Source organism: Aricia agestis, chromosome 10 (genome assembly GCF_905147365.1).
Source record: "Aricia agestis chromosome 10, ilAriAges1.1, whole genome shotgun sequence".
Classification (NCBI taxonomy): Eukaryota; Metazoa; Arthropoda; class Insecta; order Lepidoptera; family Lycaenidae; genus Aricia; species Aricia agestis.
Window position 1 is genome coordinate 2,290,021 of NC_056415.1, and position 19,545 is coordinate 2,309,565.

General features: G+C 37.2%; 1 protein-coding gene across 9 annotated transcripts in view; it reads left to right on the forward strand.

The window, feature by feature from the left end:
- Positions 1 to 19,545, forward strand: part of LOC121731023 (four and a half LIM domains protein 2) — a 170,976-nt gene that overhangs the window by 119,755 nt on the left and 31,676 nt on the right. For 4 of the 9 annotated variants that reach the window (XM_042120323.1, XM_042120319.1, XM_042120322.1 and 1 more), the window contains one exon: positions 18,977 to 19,177. In XM_042120323.1, the coding sequence (XP_041976257.1) occupies positions 18,977 to 19,177 (201 nt within the window). Of the gene's footprint in view, positions 1 to 956; positions 1,138 to 12,741; positions 13,504 to 13,629; positions 13,967 to 18,283; positions 18,543 to 18,563; positions 18,657 to 18,976; positions 19,178 to 19,545 lie in introns of those variants that run through there. The other 5 variants (XM_042120320.1, XM_042120321.1, XM_042120325.1 and 2 more) reach the window with 5 other exon arrangements.

The window sequence follows — 19,545 nt, forward strand, 5'->3', positions numbered from 1 at the left end:
AAATACTTTTTTATGTCATTTAAGTACTTAATTGCCTTGTTGTTTCGTATTAACGTGGAAATTACAGGAGCAGTGTTATTATAGTAAATGAGCGTATTTTTAAGTTTCTGAACTGTTTATGTGTGTTTGAAGTGGCGGCCTACTTTCAAATTTGAACGAATTATTATAAGTGCATTACGAGTATTGCATCTCGGCTCTCGAGTGCACTTTGATCCGAGTGATTTAAATTGAATTATACTTACGTCATAGCGAGTGCACCGATACTAATAATTGTTACTGAATTACTGTGGCCTATGGTTAAGTATATATTTAATTTTATTATCCTTACATAATATTTACTCTACCGATATGATCTATAAAATATATCCCCCACAAACCCCACATACTGTGCATTTGAGCTGACAAAACACAACATGATTCTATTTTTAATCGTGTTAAAATGTAAACGTTCCTAACCGTATTATGGCCATCTGATCATGTTTTAGGTGGAAAGGAATATAAGACCGATTTTGTTCTAGTTGAAAAGTTTGGTACTAGGTCATGTCGATAGCAACAAAAGTAACTATGTAGAGTAACTAAATAGAGCAATAATTAATTCAGCAGGATTTAAACTATTACAGATATAATCAACAGAAGTCCAGTACACGTAGAGAACCATAGAATATAGAGCAGAAATAAAGTAACAGAAAAGTTTACGTGACCGTTCGGCTTAAAAGAATTCGTGTTGATTTCCATTTGGCAAATATCATATATTGCATATCAATCACCTTTAATTAGAGCCAGCCGAATACTCAGGTGGGGGACCTTCGTGTCGTCTATTCTGGGGCTAATTTTCCGCCACTCCGCGGAAGTGTCAGGTGATTTCGATCAGACTCCATCGATCCTCGAAATAGCTATCGATCTCTTTGAAGTCGTCGAGACACTAGTCGATGTAATAAATATAATTGACGCACACCGCGACAAGCAGTCCTCCGCCGCGCCGCGCCAACTGTTCTCAATACTCGGTCGACTTTAACCGAGGACGTTCCCTTCCAGTCTGTGCCTATATTCGACGAGAAAAAAAAGTGAAAAGTTTGACAGTTGGAAATTGTCGCCAAATCCTTGCGCTAGGAGCGAGCGAGAGGACAGATAATCCTTGTGAGTTTTTCAATGCAATATTAACTTGTTTTGCACGTAGCTTAGGTATCGGTTACACACAAGGTTCTATAAGGTTATAAGGTATTGCATTTTTCCTTTATACAGGATTTGTTTTGATAGAGCAATTACTCTACTTTTAAATAGAATATTATACCAACTTACCAACGGTACCTCACGACTTTGTTGCTATTAAACTTTTAATAAATATTAAAATAATACCTAACATTATATTTAAAATTTAAAGTTACTTATTTTATAAAAATACCTTTTTTATTCTTTTACATTTAATTTTTATTTTTGAACACATACATAGTCTTACTACTCGTCGGTAGATGGCGCAGCGAGTTACAAAATAAAATTAAAGTTCAATTCTAATTTTAGATAACTACACCACTATTTTATTTTAATTCTGCTTCCGGAATATTTTATTAATATACTTCATTTTTAATAATATACTATAAATTAATAAATGAGAATCAAGTTTAAAAGTTTACAATGTAATAATTAATTAAACTTTTTTTTCGAGACTAACTCTTTCGAGGTTTTCAATTGAAACACAAGTCACAAGTTAGCAAGGATTCTGTGAGTCACACTGCATGTCGCCAGTAGCGACTAGCGTCGGTATAAACAGTAAACTGATAACACCTATACCGACGGCTCGAATGTCGGCTACCTGCGATGATCGCCTCATTGACCGCAAACTACAAAGTAGCTATTTAAAACAAGGATCATCTATATAATATTATATTATACTAAGGTGTAACAAAAGTGATAATACTTTAGATTAAATAATTATACACTTTCCTTGCACTTATTCCACTTTATTTTAATATATTTATTACAAAATTGTTAAATACACGACCGGTTTCGAAAAAATCATCATCAGGTGTACTGCAGGTAACTTTAAATTTTAAAAAAATTTGTAAACAAAAAATGGGTTGTCAGCATCACGAAATTTTTCTACCATTCAGTACCATTTTATACCATAAACAATATTTTCTACCAAAAATCACAAATTAAATTTTAAATGTATTGGTATCTATAAAATTGATAAACTAAAAACAATAATTACATTAAATATATCAGTAAATCAATTAAATGTCCTATAACCATAATTAATAATAATAACAATTCATAAAATGCGTCAATCTTTAAATAAGTCAATAATGTCACAAAATAATAAATTGATAAAAACATGTCAAAGTAATGCCAATGTCAGTTTATAAAATCTCTAATTACTAAGTTAATTAATGTCAAATGTAAAATAATGTCCTAAAATAAATTTTAAATGTCCTGTAATAATACCGAATTTGAGAGGCATGTCTGATCGTTTATAAGGTTCCCATATTTCTTGTGTCTGTTTATTTCCAGTGCTTCTAATGCATCCATCTTCCTGCTTTTCGGCAATACATGTAGATATTCGATGTTTTTATCGGGATCGAAGTGATGTCCATTGGTATTTAAGTGTTCGGCAAATGTGGATCTATCCGTTTTCTTCTTCCATGCTGTTAGATGTTCTTTGATTCTTGTTTTAAATTTTCTACCTGTTTGGCCTATATATGCTCCTCTACATGTATCGCAAGTAAGTTTGTATATACCACTGCTGTCCGTGATATTATATTTGTCCTTATTGTTACACAATCAATTCTTAAGGGAACCTGTGGTGTAAAACGCTACCTTTGTATCTTTGTTTTGCAGAATTCTCTGAAATCTGTAGGATAATGGACCAATGTAAGGAATTTTTACCCATGTTTTTACTGTTTTTTCTTTTTCTTCTCTATGGTTATACAGCATTTTTTCTATCATTCTTTTCTTAGCTCTCTTTAACATTCTGTCGATCAATCCTCTTTTGTAGCCGTTATTTTCAGCAATGTGCTTTATGGAATTTAGCTCCACCCTGAAATCTTTTGTATCCAGAGGTACCTTCAGCAGCCGGTGTATAAAAGCATGGAATGTAGCGTGCTTATGCTGATGTGGATGGCATGAGTTTGCGTGGAGGATGTTGTCGCTGTACGTAGGTTTCCTAAAGATATTAAATTTATGTCGGCCACGCTCTGTATGTACCGTACTTACTACAATATCACAATACTTTAGAGTTTAGTTATAGAATTAACTGTGACAATAATTACTGTAGCACTGAACGAGCATTTTTTTTTTGTGATTTGTATGGGTAAGCGTCCCAGCGTCATACATTTTTTCCATACAAAAGTTTTAAAAAAGTTAGTCTTTCAGCACTGCTACTTTCACAGTGAACTCTCTACAAGGAACACGTACACACCCTAATGAAAGTACTACTATGTCTTGTTATAATAATATTGCCCTGTATAAATAATAATGAATTTTAAATTATGTAACTCTCGCTAAAACTCAGAACGACTAAACCGATTTGGCTAATTTTAGTGTTGAAATATTCGCTGAAGTCTAGGGAAGGAATATACTAGGAGGGAATTGATACAAAGTTTACCGGGTCATCTAGTTTAATATAAAGATGCAACACGAACGCTCGGTATGCATGAAGCATAATGCATAACAATAGTAATACTGGCAGAATTATCCTTGGGAAATTACGGATTTCCTTAGTTAAACTGTCACTTTGTCTATTCCACCGTAGAAAGAATATATTATACTTTCTACGGTGGACATGTTAGCGTGTAGAGGTGTGCTAAAATTTCAAATACAATATTATGACTGATTACTAATACCTACTCAGAATCATTACATGTGGTCTTTAGAGGATTATATTACTGTGGATGATGATGAAGATGTTCATAGGAGAACCCGCGGTTAAATACCAATTTAAAAATCCGTGAAAAGCTTAAACTAATTGCACATAATAAATATGTTATGTTTTCTGTTCAAGCGAAAAAGCAAAATATTTTTAAGTACTTTTGCATAGAACGGCAGATTTTTTAAAATTACGAGTAATGCTGCAGTCATAGAAAAAGTTTCTAGAAAGTACGAAAGTTCTCAATATGAAATAACTATTTGCATTGGCATCGCCTATACTACTATAGTTACAGTAAATACAAGAAGTTCTAAGAAAATCATGATGATTGTTGTGTTAATCATCAATGAGTCATTACTAATTGCCCCTGAACTTGCATCAATACATTTTGGCAAGCCTGTTGCCACCTTCAATCAATCGCTCGCGGTAGGGCCAAATGTTGCCCAACCTTTATATAAAGGTCGCACACACTTCCGTATAATAACATGTTGACGATATTGCTCACACCCCTTCAGTAAACTTGATCTTTGGAATTGAGGATAGAGAAATTTTATTGTACTTCACAGATTTTAATGGATATTTTGCTGTATAGGGAATTGGGATCATAGAAGATCATAATAATTATTATACTTTTAAGGAGAGATGCTTTGCCCTTGCAGAATTGACTAGTCACTTTAACACTAGTACAGTATGTCAGACATAATATAATTAACTTAGGGTGGGTTGCACCAACTAACTTTAACTATAACTACAGTGCGAAATGTCAAATCTCTGGTTAAGGACGCCATATTTAACTTTAACCATAACCGCTCATACCTACTTAAATCGACATTTTTTCGTGAAAATAAGAAATATTTTTCCTGTCGATTTTTACGGATAATGAAATTATTTATACTCTCAATCCCGTTACCTGCAGCTTGAATAAAAAAATAAACGCAACAGGAATCTGTCAATTTCTCCGGTCAAAGTTAAGGTTAAAGTTAAAATTAGAGCTAAATTTAGCCTTAACTATAACCATAACTTTAACCTTAACTTTAACCACGCATCTGGTGCAACCCACCCTTAATTTTTTAAGCCCCATAAGAGCACCGGTGATGGCGACAACAATAGAATACAAAAGCATTTCCTGGAATCTGCGATCGAAGTATTAAAGCGTTTGTCTGGTGTCCTAGACACTAAAACCTAGTCAGAATATCTGCACATAACACACTGCCCCCTTTATAAGGTCTTAAAATTTATTAACAAGCTTGTGGGTATAACACGCAGAAATTAACTAGGGTCTTCATTCAGTAAACTCCATGGAAGCACTTGTCGAGGCCTCGTCTGTGTTGTATTTAAATAATCGTCACATCTGCATCGCTATATCGCTAACCCCAAATAACACAATATCGTCTAATGACTAATCGCTTTTATATAGAAATTATTGTTTTTCGTTAGTTAATTGTGGTGTAAACACGAACATTCCGGCAGTATGTTCGCTCATTCCTCAAGCCAAACATAATACAGGGTGTTACTCTGATGGCTAAACCGCACTTGGCTCGCAGCCAACAGTTATAAATGGAAGTTCCTAACTGGAGACAAAATACTCCTATATTTGTAACTCATTTACAAAATACCTACTCTACTATGGTTTTATAGATCGTAAAGTTTAGTAATGTATAGCCTGTTGATTTTATATCTTACTTAAATATAGCCCATTAAGTTTGGCTCCATTAGTTTTTATTTTTCTAGTAGAATTTTCAAAAAAGCTAAAAATAAAAGAGTACATTTTCAATTATCTGGACTTTGCAAATTAATAGTTCTAAATTTTAAGTTAATGTGTTGTAATAATAACAGTTATAAGTTGTGGATGAGTTATTTATTAGAATGCAGTTAAAATAATTAATTCTACATGATATCATAATATTATTATCATGTTATAGATCATATATCATGTTATAAAAGAAGTTCCTTTTATCAAACAAAGATGGCGCTGTATCAACGATTTCCATTTGGCGTGAGCTTTTCTTGAAAGTGGTCCATAAAACTGGAAGATGAGAAAATATTTTTCAGTAATAGGGTTTTGAACACGTCAAACACACTTATACAAACTTTTGTGGTTAGATTCTATTAAAACCACCAATAAAAAGAAAACCTCAAGAAAAACTGCGGTTAAACTAAACTAGTTTTTCCCCGCGACTAGGTACGCGCAAAATAAGATCCCACAAAAACAGTGGATTTCGCTCGATAAAAAGTACTACCATAAGCCTTTCAAATCCAAAAGTCCAAATCCGCGTTGTTTTAAGTTTTTAAAAACTTTAAAGATGAAATAATATTATAAACATAGACATAAACATGTAATTGAATTATTGTAATGATATGTTTTTAACTTTATTTTCTCAAATAATATTTAATTAAACAATCGACCTGAATTTTCATCTCGCGATAAGAAAGCTGTTATGCAATTGACCTTATTCCCGACGTAAATAGGTCGTTACTGAAAACAGATCAAAGTTTCATCATAATTGAATTAGCAAAATGTTGCAGTTTTTTTATAGAATAATCGGCCAAGTGCGAGTCGGACTCGCGCACGAAGGGTTCTGTACCGTTATAAAGGAAAAATAGGCGAAAAATTGTGTTTTTGTATGGCGGCCCTTAATTTTTTATTTTATATTAATATTATTCTTAAATATTAAAGTAGACATATAATTAAGGGCTTTGTGAAAATATCAAGTGCCTACCTGTTGCTATTATTGATATCGAACAAAAAAATCACGTTTGTTGTATGGGAGCCCCCTTTAAATATTAATTTTATTTTGATTTTAGTATTTGTTGTTATAGCGGCAACAGATATACACAATCTGTGAAAATTTCAGAACTCTAGCTATAGCGGTTCTTGAAATACAGCCTGGAGACAGACAGACGGACAGACAGACATCGAAGTCTCATGAATAGGGTCCCGTTTTCACCCTTTGGGTACGGAACCCTAAAAATAGAGGGCAAAATTGCACACGGTATCTAATAGAAAGCTACTTTAGCCACCTGAGGACTCGGTCAGTCTGTATGATCAATGATCATAGTAAATCATAATCCATACTAATATTATAAATGCGAAAGTGTGTCTGTCGGGCTGTTTATCTGTTACGTCTTTACTCCCAAACCATGAACCGATTTTTCTGAAATTTGGTATGGAGATACTTTGAATCCCAGAAAAAGAACACAGGATACTTTTCATTCCGGAGTGTGTACGGTTCCCGCGTTAAAACGAATTTAGGCGCAACGGAGTTGCGTGTGTCATCCATTAATCTTATAAAGACGAACTCGTAATCCATATTCCCAAACCAAACGACAATAGTGTGACATTCCGGTCCGACAGTCGGTCGGAATGTATGTCTGTTACCGCACTTACATCTTACGCTTTAACTGCTAATCGATGTAGATGAACTTTCGCATGGAGATAAATAATAATTTATGGTAAAGGACGATTTCCAAGGATAGCGTTTATAGGGAAAAAGCATTCAGCACGCAATACTTAATTATAAGTAGTACTTACTAAATAATATGCGAATGTATTTTATAGAAAGCTCCGAAACGCGATGTCTGTAGATCTACGACTACGAGTTACGACAGAATATTATAATAATATTATTGTTATGATATTTTATTTGTCCATTACATCATATATATAACATTTTCGTGTCACAATGTTAGGCCGCGTACTCCTCCGAAACGGCTTTACTGATTTTAACCAAACTTTATATGCATATTCAGTGGGTCTGGGAATCGGCTAGTGGGTACTTTTTATATTGATAAGTGCATTCTTTGAATAAAAAATAGTAAATTATTACAACTCGAGACTGACGGCGACCATTGTGCGACGGGATATGACGGGATAGCGATCGACGTTGCCATGGCCATGGTGACATACTTATTTAGTCACTTCAATAAAATAATATGGGCGATATTACGGCAAAGCAACGTATGCCGGGACAGCTAGTTTTAATATATATTAAATTCTATTCAAGCAACACAAAGTACACACATAAATTAAATCCAATATAAAATGACCTCAAGGTCATTATATGAACGGGGTCACCGGCGCGTGCGCACGGCGCGGTGACGTCACGCGGTGTCCGGTTACCGCCCGCCCGCCCCGCCCGGCGCCGCCCGCCCAGAGCTTTCACTGGCAAAGTCAAGGGCGGATGCTTAGGTGACCGTTGAGTGAACTTTGTTGCTAAGTGGAAATAAAGGAATGTGGGAATTGATGTCCTAGAATGTTAAAAAAGCTATGATACATTATTTTTTTTCGAGTTTCGAAAGCTCTTTATGATCTTTTATTCTGATAATGCGCATTGATCTTGGTATATTCTGTTCAAGATATACTGATACAGATTTAAGGATTCGGGGATATAAAGTGATGACCCATACGGTTATCACTTTTTTTTATATGAAACTAGCTGTCCCGGTGAACTTCGTGACACTTTAAAACCTTCCCTGGACTTCTACGAATATTTTAAGACTACAATCAGCCCAACCCGTTCAGCCGTTTTCGAGTTTTAGCGCGACTAACACATTTGAAAATCCATTTTATATATAAGATAAGGAGGCAAACGAGCAAACGGGTCACCTGATGGAAAGCAACTTCCGTCGCCCATGGACACTCGCAGCATCAGAAGGGATGCAGGTGCGTTGCCGGCCTTTTAAGAGGGAATAGGGTAATAGGGGAGGGTAGGGATGGGAAGAGAATAGAGGAGGGTAGGGAAGGGAATAGGGTAGGGGATCGGGCCTCCGGTAAACTCACTCACTCGGCGAAACACAGCGCAAGCGCTGTTTCACGCCGGTTTTCTGTGAGAGCTTTAAGGTAGCTTTAATATGTCTATGTACGTATTTTCATGCGACCTGTCTTACGATCCACAAGTTTTGTTGCTTATGCTTTACAACAACAACACCAAAACTTCCGGACAAGCTATTCATATATACAATATGTGACCCTTATCTAATATTATTGTCTAATAAATGATATAATAGGCGTTATCCTATTAGTTCCATTCGTGAGTTTATCCTTAGGGGGCGTCCACAAATTACGTAAGGTGTTTTTTTTTTTTCTGACCCCCCTTGTGAGATTTCGTGAGATTTTATTCAACCCCTTCCCCATCGGGGGATGGGGTTGAGATTGGGGAATCTCACGTGAGATTTTCAAGAATGTGGGTTACTTATGTAAACGCGTTGGATTGTTTGACAGTCAGTAGATACACTTAACGTCAAAGTTTGAATGAAATAATTTTCTTTAGTATTAAAATTACGCTCACACTTAAATCTTAAGCATACGTAAAATCTGGATGAAATGGACTAAAATAAAAACATTTTAACAATGAGAAAAAAAGATGTGTGCCGAGACCCCCGCTCTCTCCAACGTAAGATTAGATGAGATTTGACTCGACCCCCTCCCCCCCTTAAACACCTCACGTAATTTGTGGACGCCCTCTTACTACGTCACGACGTAAACAACGTGCGTAGGAACAACAGAAATAGATAATGACGCTTTCCTTTTTTATTTAAAATGAGTATTGTTGAAGTGCGATCATGCGATATTTTGGTTATAACTAATTTCCTTCCACCCACCGCTAAAGTGTCTAGATGTTATTAGATCAGTAGTTTTCTAGATCAGTAAATTACTTTTCAAATCACGTACGTAAGCAAGCTTTTGATTTGAATAATCGGAGTCAATTTAAACAATATAAAAGTTTTAAGTATGGCTGGTCTTAGCGGGTCCCTAGAAGATCAACTTTATTGTGCAATATTTTTGACCGTCTATAGTTTATAATGGATAGGTCTTCAAAAATTTTATTAGGGTTTGTAATATCATTTTTTAACCTGAATTGTTTGCGAGAGAGACTCTTCTAAAGTGTCCCCCCTCTTACTTCTAAAGTAGGGGCAAGATTAGTCTAAAAAATATATGATGTACATTACTGTAAAACTACGAGATCTAGCAAGTAGTTTTTTTATACGTCATAAATGGTAAACCTTAATTTAACTTTCATTAAAATAACTGAAATATAAAAATAAATCAAAAACTTTTAATTTTATAAAAATAAAACTTATTGCTGCTGCGGAACCCTTCATGAGCGAGTCCAACTCGCACTTGGCCGGTTTTTTTATTATAACTTTGTAATTTTCAAATTATGAGTTTGTAAGGCTTTAAATATACGGTAAATTACGGCATCTCCGTAGGGGGAGCGCCTTAACCCGAAAAACTTCTCGTAGCGCTAAGACCGCCAATTTGCACATAATATATTTTTTTAATTAAATAATTTTATTAGAATATATAAATAAAAAAGCCCGCTGTACACATTTGGCCAACGCATGAAGCCAGCGCATTGTGCCAATGCAACGTAGAGAAGCCTACTTGCCCTTAAGTTGGGGTCGACATTCCGTACTCTACACGTTGGCCCAACGTATTGGCCCAATATGTACAGCCGGTTTTAGGCCAGTCTGGAATCTGGCAATCCGATCCACAGGCCGCTGACGTCACAGCTCTGTAATTAGACCGATTGTGCTAAAACACTTTTTATCTTCGTAACGTCTTAATGGACGTTCAGAATCGAAACATTTGTTGAGTTTGATTGACGTCTACGTTAAAAAATATATGTATTTCTTAAATTCACGTCTGTCTTGTTTTCTAGGGTTTTGAGTTGTTGGAAGAATTACTATAATTCGTACTTCGTATTGTGGAATATTCAGTTCAAAAAGACTGCTCTCAAGAGACGTTTTGGCTGTTGCCTGTTACCGTACATTGTCAATTATTACAGAAATATAATATTTTGATCGAAAATTATTACACAATAATATCTACGATAGAAAAGACAGACAAGGACGGATTATAACACCTGTAATTCTTTCTCATGTTCACTTTTATGGGTCTACCAGAATCTGATGGTAAATTTTGATGGCAGATTTTCAAAAAATATCCTTGATCATTGGATAAATTTTTATATTTGCATGCTTAACACACAGAATAAGCCGCTATAAGAAAAAAAAGGATCAACATATTTTATTCCAATTGCCCCGGCATGCTAGAGTGAAGAGTCAATCTATTTTCTAACTTTTTGCCATCAGATTCTGGTAGACCTATAGTTTAAATTTAGAGGACATTTTTATTTATAGGGGGTTTTAATTGTATGGACCTAAGATTAATTATTATGTAGTTTGTAGCTGTATTATCTATGCTAAGCTGTAGTAGTATAAACTCTTAGCAACAGAACTTTAGTAAAAATAATTTCGTAAATGCCGAAAAGACAGTATAATAATCTTGGCACGAATTCTGACGTTCTTATAAATTATACTTGTACTTTGATATACGATTTGTTCAGTATAACTCTAAAATAATGATTATTCAAAGAACAAATGAATATACAAATTCTTAATTTTAATTTGTAGATAAATATTGTAATTAATTAACTAATCAAAACAGTTTAACTATGCGTTAAAATACTATTTTCTGCCTTGCGTTATCAGTTATCACTATTATTATTTGTTATCTTCTCCTTATTTATAAGTTACTAGCTGTCCCAGTGAACTTCGTGTCACTTAAAAACCTCCCCTGTACTTCCAGGATTGTTTTAAGACCAACATTAGTCAAATTGGTTCAGCCGTTATCGAGTTATATTAGCGTTACCAACACAATTGAAAATCCATTTTTAAATACATATATAGATATAGATTATCATAAGCATTTTAATGTATCTGCCTGGTGCATTGGTAAACTCGTTTAACAAAGACTAAAAAATAGTGTACGTACCCGTTATTTAATGTTTTTTATTAGGTAGCAAAAATGATAAATACTCATAAAATTCATATTAACTACGATGTAATATAAAGATTTAACAAAATAATAAACATTATTCGGGACATTTAATTTTTGGCACTGTCTCCGGTATTAAAAAGTTTTATCCTGCTTTCGTCCCGTGGGCCGAGGTCGATGACTGTTAAGTATTATGTAACGTGTCCGGAGAATCTGGCCTCACTATTTCCATCCCAATGTCAAGATTCCGATAAATATCCTTGCCGGTTGCCGGTTGTTCGACATTGCTGCTTGTAAGTTGTACTTTCTTAATGATCCTCGATAAATATCGCTTTTCAATGGTAAATGTTATCTTCTGGACAGATGTCCATCTATCATTTGGGTGAGCCATGGTTTACTGTTAAACAGTTTAGTTAAGATAGAATATGGAAGAAGTATAATCTCAAATACGATTCTTTAAATGGGTAGATAAGCTATTGTGTCTGGTTTTTCCATAATTGAGGGATTAATAATAAATAATAATGAATCTATGTAATACATAAGATGATATGGGAAAATGCGTGGTGGTGGTATGCGTATCTTCCGATCGAGCGACGTGGTATGCTCGGAAAGTCGAAGCCCACGTGATTGATTTCAGCTGTCGTATACGTATATCCCGAGTTCCCGACACACTTAGAAAACTTCGGTAGCGCGATGCAAGAATGTGGCGCTAATTGTGGGTACCGCCACAATGGCATAATTTGCTTCCAGCACGACTATTTTTTTTATGTATAGCCAGAAAGTCCTCAATTGATTTTACCACACAATATGTAGATTGAGCAACAACTCTCAAAAGACAGGGATGTTGTATTTAGGGCATCGCATACAAACCATAATATCATCCATCCATCCATCAAATACAAACTACAAACTGCGAGTAAACATCACGTCGTTCTGGTAAACCATGAACGGCCGAAATCAATCAGGTAGTTAATCTTTTATTGTCTCGACCGAGACGTCGCCTTGGATCGGGATTAAGCGATACCTAGAGTTATAATTACTGGCTTGTAAGCCAAATTCGATTCTAAAATTGGCCACCCACATTGGCAAGTGGGACATTTTAATTTCAGTTGTTCATATCGCGCCCCGGCGTCACACCGCTTCCCTCCCCGTCCACTCCCTGCCGCAGAATGGGGATACTGCTGTCGGTGTTCGTGTCGTACGTCGGGCTGAAGGAGGCGGCGGAGTGCATGAGACACATCCTGAGCGGCGTGGTGCCCGCCTCCGACGCCAACTTCGACGAGCTGGTCGAGTATTACACGCGGCTGCAGCGCCAGACCGCCAACCCGCCCGCGCTGCCCGACTGGACCGCCGACTCCGGCCAGGGCTACGTCGCCTGGACCGAGGACGCCGACGGCAGGCTGCGCGCCGGCGCCATCAAGTTCCACGGCACGCCGTCCAACTCTACCGCCCTGCTGTTCTCCACCAAGATCTCGAGCTTCGGCCAGTATTCGGTCGACGACGCCCCCCAGGAGAATGGCGACTACGGATCGAACAGATACCCCCTCAACAGGACGAAAACGATCATATCGGACACGGCGGAGTCCTTCAGCGTCGGCTCGAAGAATAAATCGAGGAGTGCCACCCCGACCCGCTCGGTCGAGAGAGGACACGGGGAGTCCCCAGCCAGGATGACGTGGCAGTACACCCCCAAAAGTGTAACTCCGGCCTCCTCGGTCGAGCGAGACTACGGGCAGTCCCCGGCCCGGACGACGTACCAGTATACGCCCGAGAGCCCGACCATGACTCTCCCGGAGATACAGTTCCAATCGTACGACGAGGACAAACGAGAGAACGTAACATACAGTGAGGAATATTTAAGGTTAATATCTTCCGTCGGCTCACCACCACCCCATCGCTCAGTAGTGACGTAGCTTCGACCTCACGCGCACCGCCATCGCATGGACATCGCTCGCTTGTAAAATAATCATTTCTGAATTTGTTTAAGATCTCTTGACGGGATAAAGTTCAGGCCGCTGCAACGAAGCGACCCGAGCGGGCGGCGCAGGTCGTTTCGGAAGCGGCGCTCGTCCTCGACCTCGTCTCGAGAGTCTCGCGAGGAGGAGCTTAAGATGTTCACGTCGCTCGAGGAAGCCGAGCTCGGCTCGCAACCCGTCTCCGGCAGCACGCCCGACTTATCCCGCCGTTCTTATTCCAGAAGTCGGTCCAGGGAAAAGTCTAAGGATAGGGACGACGCGCGGGACGACGATAGCCGGGTAGGAGACCGGGAGCCGCCCAAGTTGCCCTCCTTCGAGGAGAGCGTCGAGAACAATGACCAGTCAGAGGTAAACGAGGACGAGGACAACGTTGATTTCTGGGCTAATATCGAAGATTAGTGGCTTTCTAACGCGCACGACGCACCGTTCGCTTCCGACGAGCATGACTGATGTATTAAAGTATTGATATCCTCCTTGTGTTTTGTTGTCCCTTAGTTACGACCCTCCCTTGCTGACGGGAATGTAATTGAAAGCGTGGTTTGGTTTTCCTTTTCCAAATTATTTCTTCGAACAATCTTAGGCTTTTTACGCACAAATCGAATCAAAATACTATGCACAAAAGTGTCAGCACAAAACTGTGCGCTATATAGGACCATGGACACCTTGTCACTATTTATAACTCCAGCTTAAATCTTGCGCTCTTTGATTGAAAATAAAAGTGTTCTTGCAAATGTGTATTTGTTAGTGCTATAGCAGGGTTTGATGCCTTGCCAAGAATTTTACAAAAGACCTGCTACAGTGAATGACATTTAGCACGGCCAGTGTTTCTTACCTAGTTTGTTGAAAGAGTTTTTGGCATATTTCTGCTCAAACTATAATTGACTGCCAGGCAAACGAATACCTAATCATAAAATAGAATTGCAGTTAAAAATAGTGACGTCAGAGTTTAACGTCATTACCATCATCATCAATCCAAATGAGAAAATATATAGATTTTGAAAATATTGAAATTATATTTGAACAAAGGTTTGGGACCGCCTGCTATTGCTATCTAGATCTGTAATCACTTACGGAAGAGCTTAATTCATAAACAGAGGACCACCTAGATTTAGGCTTTCTTGCACAGAACTAGGTAAAAATTGAGGGTCAGATTATGTCTACATCCATAAATCTCTTTCTTGAACATGAAAGAAATTTGTTTATTTTTTAATTCGGGGCCAATTTTAACCTTGATTTGTGCAAGTACCAAGGTCTCAGAATAGTATAAACAATTAATACTTTACAATTTATCCTAAAGTATACGGAACCTCGACCCATTTATTATTACGACAAACGAAACATTGTAATATGTTGCATAATATTTTAGATTTGAAGTCAACTAGCTTTACAATCCCATAGGAACACTGGGGGAGGGGGGTACTTTTTTTTGTATAAACAGGAGACCATGGGTTAATCCAGCGCATATACTGCTAGTATGCTGATTAATAAATCCATTCAGCAGTTTTGAAATAACCAACATACACTTCGCCTTTAAACAAGAGAATCAAGAATGCACCAGCATTGCTAAAGTTTACAAAGAAATATTAAAGTTACGAGAAGTCTTGTCTAGACAGTAGACTTTTGACTTTTGATTTTATCATATTTTAAAAGATACAGAATAGCTAACAACTGAATGATACCGGGTGGTACTCTCTTAAACTACATATTTAAAATTTGGTATGATGGTTAAAAAAAACAATAGAACTCCGTTGCACCAAAACTCGTTTGTCGCGCGGGAACCGTACATTCCGATAAAGTGTTCATACCAAATTTCAGCAATATCGGTTTAGCGGTTTGGGCGTGAAGGGGTAACAGACAGACAGACACCATTTCGCATTTATGATATTAAGTATGGATTAGAAAGTATGGATATTATGATATTTTTTTTATTTTCAGTTTGAGAATAAGGTACACACACAAACACGTACATGCTATTTGGATTAAACATTGATCAAAATTTTCACATTTAGGCCCCAAGAAAATCAATATGGTTGATCAAAAACAAAATACTGAAAACCGAATATCCGTAGTTGCGGAGAAGAGGATTAAAAACAAAGTACATTATTTTATTGAAGCATTTTGAAGAGATGCCAGATTTTTTTTATTTTTGTGTATGCAAATAAATTTTTATGTCATAATCATTTTTTTCTTATCTCAATTTTGTAACCCTTAGGCCATGATATAGATGAACTGTTTTATTAATTACTTAAAATTCAAACAAAACATCATCTACACCACTTAATTATCGTAGTTAAAATACAGTATCTACTAATTACATTAGTAATATTTTATTCTACAACATAATTATTTTCTACGAAACGATTGGATGATGCTGACATGAAAATAGCTTGATATTTCATTTCTTGTCTATTCCTGACCGTCATTTCTAAAATTAAACCGAATGGTTTTCCAGCGAAAGTCAATACATACATATAGAGCTTTTGATAGCTATTTTAGTAGCTTTACTACCGCTCTTAGAGATGATTATTAATTACTTAATTGTTATAAGATGAAGATTCTGATACAAGCGCTATATACAGTATATCTGTCAAAATTTCCTTAAGTACGTACTTACTTAATTTAATATTCGTCTCTGAGTGCGGTAGTTAGAGCTGATCATTACTTAAATTTTAAAGCGAGATCGACATTCTGTGCTACCTAGTTTCTGAGGTCCTTTGACAGAAGTTTATCTTTTCAATAGCGTCTGACGTCAACCAGTCAAAAGCCGCTAGCGAACAGATAATAAACTTCTGTCATAAACCTCAGAGACCGGGCGTAGAAGATTAAAATTTAATTATGTCGAAAATCTATACTATTATTTATAATATTATAAAGCTGAAGAATTTGTTTGTTTGAACGCGCTAATCAGAAACTACTGGTCCGTTTTGAAAAATTCTTTCAGTGTTAGATAGCCCATATGGGCTATTATAATATTAAGCTAAGATCAATTGGAGCGAAGAAACAGAGGAAAATGTGGAAAAAGCGGGGAAATTTATATGAAATTGCTTATTATATTGAGAACACCTGGAGCAATTTTTATGTTATATGACATAGGCTATTTTTTGCGGAAAAATGTCCGGTTTCCGTGAAATTCCTAAATTACGCGGGCGAAGCCGCGTGGAACATCTAGTTAATATAATATGAATCAGGAATCATAGGATTAAATATCATTACTTTTCAAACTAAAGAGTACTAAAAATAGTTCAGACGATTTTAAGATGTCCTTTGTCTCTAACAATATTAATACTTATGTACTTAATTTAAATAAAATATGTGATTAGACATTTTGGAACAAATTTTTTAACCGTAGATTAGCTCTACTTAAAAAAAGCTGGTACCTAGTATGTTTTGTTTTTCATATTACAATCTTGGCATACTATGTTATGTTATGAAAATAGAGCATTAAGTAGTTTACTAGCTCATACTTGTAGCGTGGAACATAACAATAAATATCACTTCAGCGTGGGCTTCATTCATTTCAACTTAAGTATATTTTATTTTATATCCATTCAATGTTTCTATCACTAGAGTATGTTGTCAAAATGTTTACTATCAATTTGTTTTTGATTATCAAAGCAGCTGGAATTGCAAAATCTGTTTTACGCACATTATTGGAACAACAATGAATTAATATTGAGAGATTTTATCAACACACTGGCAACACCTGAAGGTTTGAAACGTATTGCAAGTAAAAATAAAGCAATGAATGAATGACCAAGACCTTGTCGTCTAGACGTATTGAAGGCTGTTCCGACACACGTGGACCACATTACAACATGCAGGAAGTACATCCCGCACATGCTCCTCGCGCAGACTGGCAAAATGTTTGCCCAATTTGTTGCAATTTTTTGCTAAATGTAATAAGTATGATACGCTGATATAGTAATTTTTCGAAAATGATAAGGATGTAAAATATAGTGCTATGCAAGAGGTAAGATAATGTCGAGATGGAATGGAAACCCTACAAACTGCTAAAGCATTACTTAAACACATTTAAACGTCTAAAGTAGAATTCAGAAAATTGTGGTAGAGTCAATGATAGTCCAAAATAACAAAAACATGAAATATTTCTGTTATACCTGTAATAATAATATAGGTTACAAAATTGAAACGAGATATATTTTAAGTAGCAATAGCTACTCAAATAATGTTCTAAATACAAGCAGAATATCAATATGGTTTACTTTCGATACACTTGTGCTGAAAATTATTTATGAGATTCAATAACTAGAATATCTACTACTAAGCATAAATCGACAGACGTCCACTTGTAACGCGTCTGAGCCGAACTTTACTGCTGTTTATTTGGAACATAATACTTCGCAGTATTTGTTTATCCCGCAAAATTTATAACGATGTTAAAAACACGATCGGAGCCAACTAGCGACGGGGAGGTCGGCGCGCTGAGAGATTAGACATTGGACGGAATTAGGACGATTATTGACTACAAATTAATCAGTATCGGCCGCAATATCGGTCAAGGGGGACCGCCAATAAATCCTTTCGCCCCGAATATCGGAGTATCGGATCCCGGCGTGTAGAGTGCGGACTGCGGAGGGAACGCGCAGCGCCGCCCGCGCACCTGCCCTCCGTCACTCGTCCAAAATTAAATCCATCCTCCCTCCTCCACCGACGTTCGCTAAACATTCTGGAATAATTCCTGCGATTCGGGCATCGCCATTCGAATTCGGGTCGCGACCGCGATCGGTGATATCTCCAACCCTCTATCCGCCATGGCCGACGTCGACGTTCAGGTCCAGTACACCACCACCGAGAGGAAGACCAGGAAGGTCAAGAAGACCTCCAAGCGCCGCGAGTCCAAGGATGGCGAGGTCAACATCACCGAGATCGAGCAGACCAGCACCACCAACGCCAACGACGATGGGTATGTGGAGCGGTGGCCGAGTGGACAGTGCCTGTGTTCCGTGCATGAGTGAAATAGTGTAGCCCTAGCGTTGATTAGAAGTTGGCCACCCTCGCATACCCGAACTAATTTAAGGTATCGTTTACCCACTTTCGTACTCGAGTGTTGCAAAATTCTTCGATATTATGATCCACGGTTAAATATAGAACGCTGTCACGAAAACATGAAATCGAAACTGAAACTTGCGAAACTAATTTGTATACGCGTCGGACTCGTTATTTATTTACCCAAATAAATGAGATCGTAGAAGTAGATTATCAGTACATAAGCATAGATTTAGTACACCTTACACCAACTTATCAAAACTTAGACAGTGAGCTATAGTCTGCACCCGTTGACTCCTTTACCATGACTTATTGTTCTTTCGTTGCTACAACATTTGCTTTTCTTTGCAGCTCATTTTCAGTGGCGAATACACCAAGGCGATGAACAAGGACTGGCACAGCGGCCACTTCTGCTGCTGGCAGTGCGACGAGTCGCTCACCGGGCAGCGCTACGTGCTGCGGGATGAGCACCCCTACTGCATCAAGTGCTACGAGACCGTCTTCGCCAACGGCTGCGAGGAATGCAACAAGACCATCGGCATCGACTCCAAGGTATGTCTTTGATCAATAGGATTGTCAGGACTTTCATCATAGGGTTGTCACATGCATGGGTAAAAGTGAAGTAGCCACTTCAACTGTCAAGGAATCAAGTCGCTCTTTGATGTATCTAGTCGCATTCAAAACTACAAGTTGACTCTTCAACTGTAAAGGAATGTAAATCTGAATATAGGTGTAGATGATGGATATATTTTGTGTACAAATGCGATACCCCTAGATGTACATCAATGCAGAATGCAGATTCTTCAAAGAGATCCACTAACAGAGAATCCGTCTGCATCTGAAAATACATAATCATCTGCGTCTATTAATTACCAACGTTATCGTCTTTGGCAGACGTTTACTGACACTAATATATAGTG